Genomic DNA, 6,000 nt, shown 5'->3' with positions numbered 1-6,000 from the left:
TCCACAGACTCTCCCCAGGGTGTCTTCTATGAGTCAGGGATCAGCTAAATCACAGAAACTCCCTTGTCAACCAAGGAGTGACAACCAAGAGTAGGTGTCATGCGGCAACTCTGGTCCCACTCCCCACACAAGAACGCAGGACATGGTGAGGCCAAAAAGGAACACCAAGGGAGTCATACCATAGATAGGGGAGTCATACCACTGTATTCTCACTGGCGGCTGGGTTGGAGACACAGGAAGCAGGACTCGCACGGTCTACAACCCACTGTCCACTTCTCTGCCAACCAACCAACCAACCCCCTAGCATAGCCACGGCAGTTATATCCGTGACTAACGGCTAACCGATTAATGGCCATCTGATCACTCACCGCTGATGGCCAGCTACTACCTGGGCCAGCACCTTTCCACGTGAGGCGGAGAGCCTGGGAACTGCTCTCTGGGACTCTGCCCCCACAGTAGGGCAAAAAAAAAAATTACCCTTAAAAAGATCATTTCCTGAATTTCCACGCACACAATGCCAGAGCACTTTGCTGGCTGCTTCGCTATGGGTCGTTTTGCTAGGTCATCCGTCCTCTTCCTCGCTCCTGAAACTAGGTTGTGAACTTCATCTAGGTTTCACAGCAGGTGTGAAAACCTGGGACCCTGCAGGTACACTATAAATATTCGCTGTATGCAAATGCTTCTGAATATTCTTCATATTAATTAGTACATGGTGACTTCCTCATAGAATTTAGTGTCTAACTAAACTCTAGCAATTAGGCTAGAACCGCAGGCCCTGAGATTTTTATGAGGCTCAAACAAGGCCAAATGGGGAGGGCAGGATAGAAGGGCAAGGGAGCAGGGGTGGAGGCGGAAAAGCACAAGGTAGTAACGAGCACGGGGAGTGCACACTTAGCGCGGAAGGTTACGACAGTAGGGAACAGAGGGAGGTAGGAGCTCGATGCCAGTCGAGGGGCTAAGAGGGTCTAAGGTCAACGTCCAGAAGGAAGGAATAGCAGGACTTTGGGACCCGACAATGAGGATGGCGTAAAACAGGCGGCAGTGCGTCAACCACTGCAGCCAAGAGCGCCAACTGAAAGGGTGGAGGAAATACATCAGGCTCCCAAAACTTGCTCTTATCTATGGGCGCTCCCGTCCCACAGAAGGAATAGCAGGAGGCGGACTTCCCACTTCCCAGGCTGAGAGAGCAGGAGGGACCCCGCCTCGCTCCGTCACGTGGCCAGAAGCGCTCTTGGCACGTGACCTACCTTGAGCTTGGCCAATCAGCCTCTGCAGGGGCGGGGACGCGACGGCCGAGGGGCGGGAGCATCAGTTGAGGTCGCCTCTTCTCGCGAGCCTTGCGGCCATCACTCCTCAGCCGCCCACGACCAGGAGCGAAGGTCTCGCGAGGTTTGGGCGCTGCGGCGGTAGGAGGAGGACGGCGAAGGACGGAGCTGAGCCGGAGCTGAGCCCCAACTGCCTCCCTCGCTCACTCCCTCGCGCGCTCGCCCGCCCCCTCCCTCCCTCCCCTCCCTTCCCGGCCCCGGCCCCGGCCCATTCGCTAGTCGCTCTTCTGCCGGGAGGATGTCGGGCTCGTCGCTGCCCAGCGGCCTGGCCCTTTCGCTGTTGCTGGTTTCTGGCTCCCTCCTCCCAGGGCCAGGCGCCGCTCAGAACGGTAAGCGGGGCGCCGGGGGCGGGCTGGGCGGGGGCTGAGGGACGCCGGCGGCCGTCCGGGGCCTGAGGGGGTGTCGGAGCAAGGGCAAGGGGGCCGTTGGGGAGTCCGAGGGGCCGCGGACCCGAGGGGAGGAGAGGCGGGTCGGGAGTTGGAAGCGCGGTTGTGAGAACCGGAGGCGCCTGTGCGAGAGGTGGGGGCGCCCGCTGAGAGCCTGAGGTGTGTTGCTGACTTCGAGGTGCCACCTCGTGGGGCTCGCCACTCCGAGTCGGGCAGGGACACCCGGGAAGCCGACGTGAGGAGCTGGAGTAGCGGAGGCGGATGAGGAGGGAGCGCAGCTTTTAAAGAAGGCGGCAGGAGGCCGACCGGCGTTTGTGTTTAAGGCGACCGGCGTGGTGTCGGCAGGATCGGCGAGAGAGCCGGGGTCCCGGCCGCAGGGTCGGCTCGGGCTCTGCTGGGGCCCCGTAAGACTGGTGACAGAAGAAGGGGGCCCGGAGAACACCCTGCCGACTACTAGAGCCTCCGGAGGGGGAAGAATCAGGAAACCTCGAGTGTGGAGGTGGCGGGGAAGCGGGTGCAAAGCTAAGGTGGTGGGTGCCTGCTGTCGGGGATCTGGAAAGGAAGCAGCGGTGACTCCACACGAGATGCGAGGGAAGAGGCTGGGTTTGCTGAGGAGGGTGGAGTGTTGGGCATCCTAGGGCACTGGTTGGGAGAGCGAAAAGGAGTTTCTAAATAAGGAGAGGAAAAAGGAGCAGAGCACGGGGAGAAAGGGTTGAAACTGAGGTAAGGGAATACTTACTGGAGAAAGAGGGGTGCCTGGTTATAGAGATGGGGGTGGGAGGACAGAATAAGGCAAGGGAGTGCAATGCAGGAAGCCCGGGTGTGATGCTGATGTGCAGTGTAGGGGTTACGGGGGGAGGGGGGAGCCGCTGGGTGGGGGCGAGCGCGGTGGTGTCGGGCCTTTGGGGAGTCGGACACAAGCAGCTGGGGCTGCAGCGGTGGGATTGGGGACAGGGCCTGAAGAGAGCGAGGTGGACGGCGTGGGTTTTTCAGATCTAAAAGTTTCAAGACAGGAGAGATGTTATTTCTGAGGAACATAAAAGTCCCTGAGATGTGTGCAGTGGACAGTGGAAACGAGAAAATTGGGTTTTGAACTAAAGCTCTTTAGAGAAGATGGAGAAATGGTGGGAAGTCGTGGTGATATGGGATGTGATCTAGACAAAAAAGATTCAGATTGCTGAAGGCTTGTGTTACAATTCAGCTGCTGAATTGATCTTTCAGAGGTGAGGCTAGAAGTATGGTGAACCGGTTTCTACTCTTGTGGGAACAGCCTTTAAGAGGTTTAAAACAGTACTAGAGAGTGAACTATATATTATTTTTGCTAGTCCTTCAGTGTGTCTATGTTGTTACGCTAGTAATTTAAAATTACTCTTGTTGGAATAGCTGAAATTTAAATGACTCAATTTAAAAAACAAAATTGGTGTTAAGCATCCTAAGGAGAATCTAGGCTCAAAATGTTGAAGATTATAGTGAAAATACATCAGTAAAGGATTGAAAAAGCATCATCTGTTTAAATATAAGTGTTTCCCGTACCAAATTGTTCCAGTCAGATCTTATGGATGCTTCATGGCCTTGAATTCGCCCTGCAGGGGTCAGGAAGGAAAAGTCTCTAGCATTGAATATGTAAAGTATATTGGGTATTTTTTTCTGTTTTCCTCCAAAGCATAAGCCACTGTGGAAGACAGGGTATAGTTAGACTGGTTTGTCTTACCAGTTTCAGTGTTTCCCCGAAAATAAGACCTAGCTGGACCATCAGCTCTAATGCGTCTTTTGGAGCAAAAATTAATATAAGACCTGGTCTTATTTTACTATAAGACCGGGTATAATATAATATATAATATAATACCGGGTCTTATATTAATTTTTGCTCCAAAATATGCATTAGAGCTGATTGGTCCTAGCTGGTCCGGCTAGGTCTTTTTTTTCAGGGAAAAAAAGGTTTTAGTCTGTGTTAACAACATGCCTTAAAAAAGCCTAATACTAATTTCAACTATTCGATTTGTGGAAATAGCATGGTTTCATTTGGCTCCATAGGTGAGAGATTCTTGATCTTAACATATTTGATCTCTATGCTGGCATAGCATCTTTCAATGATTGATAATATGGAGAAATTTTAGTTTCTTAGCAACCAAAGCAAGGTATTTGGATGGGCCTTCAGAGACTCATCTGGTTGTTCTCAGTGGTGTGTGTTCTAAATACAGCAACCTTTTCCTTGAAATGAGCTTGAATTCGATCACATGACATGAGTGGTGCAATGAAGTTGACCCAAATGAATGTAAATTTAATTCAACGAAGAAATAGCTGCTATTTGAGTTTGAGTTCACATAGGTAAGGATGCTTTTTAATAGCTTTCTACAGCATAAGATTTAAGCTTTCAACTGCTATTAGCCCTGTTAGCTAATAGTCTGACTCATGTCATGGAATTTGTACTTTTTTACAGTATTTCGCTAATGGATACCATGCTCTGTATGATGTTGAAATGTTAGAAATGTTAGATTATCTATTCAAAATGATGACTTAAAAAAAACCCCAAAACCTACATGTTTCTGGATTGGGTATGTGGTAATTTAAATTGAGTATAGATGGATGGTTTTCAAAAGGTCTCTTTCATTCTTAAAATGAAGAATTTGGACTAGACCCTCGAGGTCTCTTCCACCTGTGACCCATTAACCATAGTGATGAAAGGCTTTCATTCAGATAGATTTTGTTTCCCATCCAAATATTTAAACTTGTGGGACCACAGTTTCTAGTAAAATTCTTATTTAAGATGTTGATTTTTGTATGTATCAAGAAAAATGTTCATTTTAAAGGAAGAAACTTGTCCTAAAATGATAAGACATTCAAAAGCTTTAGACTAAAATTAATATTGAATGAGTGTAAACCAAGCAGTATTATATGGTAATCAAGAGCACAGACTTTGGATCCTGATAGACTTGAGTTTGAGTCCCAGCTCTCTGTCACTAAGTGACCTTGAGTAAGGTGCTTAATTCTTCCAAGCCTCAAGTTTTATCATCTGTAAAATGAGGTTTATAATAATGCCAACCCTGTAGGGATGTTGTGAGGATTAATGAAATAATGGTCATGAAGCACTTACTAGATTTTTCTCCTGGTGTGTAGTGAGTCACAGCAGGGAGTAAATTTTTACTATATGTAACACTTGTTACTATATGTTACTGTAGTGTAACATATGCTACATTACTACTATATGTAGCATCATAGTACTATACTGTATGTACTAAATGCTCACTATAGTGAGTGTTAGCTATTACTATTATCTTTAAAAAAGGAGCATTATTAAGTACTTATTTTTCTTTATGTATATGTTGAATACTTTGTTAATGCTACTCACTGTCATCTTGAATAAAGTTAAGTAGGCCATTTGAAGACCCGGAATAGAGAGATTTATGGTTTTGCATATATAACTTTTTAAGAAGAGTGACCAGCAGCACTGCAGTTTCAGATTCTGGTGAGGAAGTTCATATTTCCATTTCACTGTCTGGGAGGTGTTGTGGCTTTCTTTTTCTTTCAGTGAACTAAATATTTTTTCGTAGAATCCCATTGTTGTGAATAAGAAATAGAATGTAGTGCGTGGTACACGCTGGAAGTGTTGGATATGTTAGCTGATGAATGAATGTGGAGTGAAGTGTAAAAGTGTAATCAGACTGAAGTAATATGAAGTTGGGTAATTAACACAGTTTAGTGGGAGAAAAACGGAGTCTAATGAATCTTTTTATTAATGAGCTATTTTTTTTTTAATTTATTGGGGTGACAATTGTTAGTGAATTACATAGATTTCAGGTGTACAATTCTTTATTACATCATCTATAAATCCCATTGTGTGTTCACCATCCAGAGATAGTTCTCTTTCCATCACCATATATTTGATCCCCCTTACCCTCATCTCCCACCCCCCACCCCCTTACCCTCTGGTAACCACTAAACTATTGTCTGTGTCTGAGTTTTTGTTTCTCATTTGTTTGTCTTATTCTCTTGTTTTTGGTTTATATACCACATATCAGTGAAATCATATGGTTCTCTGCTTTTTCTGTCTGACTTATTTCGCTTAGCATTATAATCTCAAGATCCATCCATGTTGTCACAAATGTTCCTATATCATCTTTTCATACCGCCGAATAGTATTCCATTGTGTATATATACCACAACTTCTTTATCCATTCATCTATCGAACGACATTTTGGTTGTTTCCATGTCTTGGGCACCGTAAACAAAGCTGCAATGAACATTGGAGCACACGTGTCTTTATGTATAAATGTTTTCAGATTTTTTGG

At 46.4% G+C, this 6,000-nt stretch overlaps 1 protein-coding gene across 4 annotated transcripts in view; it reads left to right on the top strand.

The window, feature by feature from the left end:
• Positions 1-1,367: 1,367 nt before the first annotated feature.
• The window catches only part of NPTN (neuroplastin), a 65,049-nt gene continuing 60,416 nt past the window's right edge, over positions 1,368-6,000 (top strand). The window contains exon 1 of one of the 4 annotated variants that reach the window (XM_033107427.1): positions 1,368-1,654. In XM_033107427.1, coding sequence (XP_032963318.1) covers positions 1,564-1,654 — 91 coding nt within the window. In that variant the 5' untranslated portion in view covers positions 1,368-1,563. The remainder of the gene's footprint in view (positions 1,655-6,000) is intronic. The other 3 variants (XM_033107425.1, XM_033107428.1, XM_033107429.1) reach the window with 3 other exon arrangements.

This window comes from Rhinolophus ferrumequinum, chromosome 6 (assembly GCF_004115265.2).
Source record: "Rhinolophus ferrumequinum isolate MPI-CBG mRhiFer1 chromosome 6, mRhiFer1_v1.p, whole genome shotgun sequence".
NCBI classification, from domain to species: domain Eukaryota; kingdom Metazoa; phylum Chordata; class Mammalia; order Chiroptera; family Rhinolophidae; genus Rhinolophus; species Rhinolophus ferrumequinum.
The sequence above is the reverse complement of the archived record's forward strand: the minus strand, read 5'-3'. Positions and strand labels throughout refer to the sequence as shown.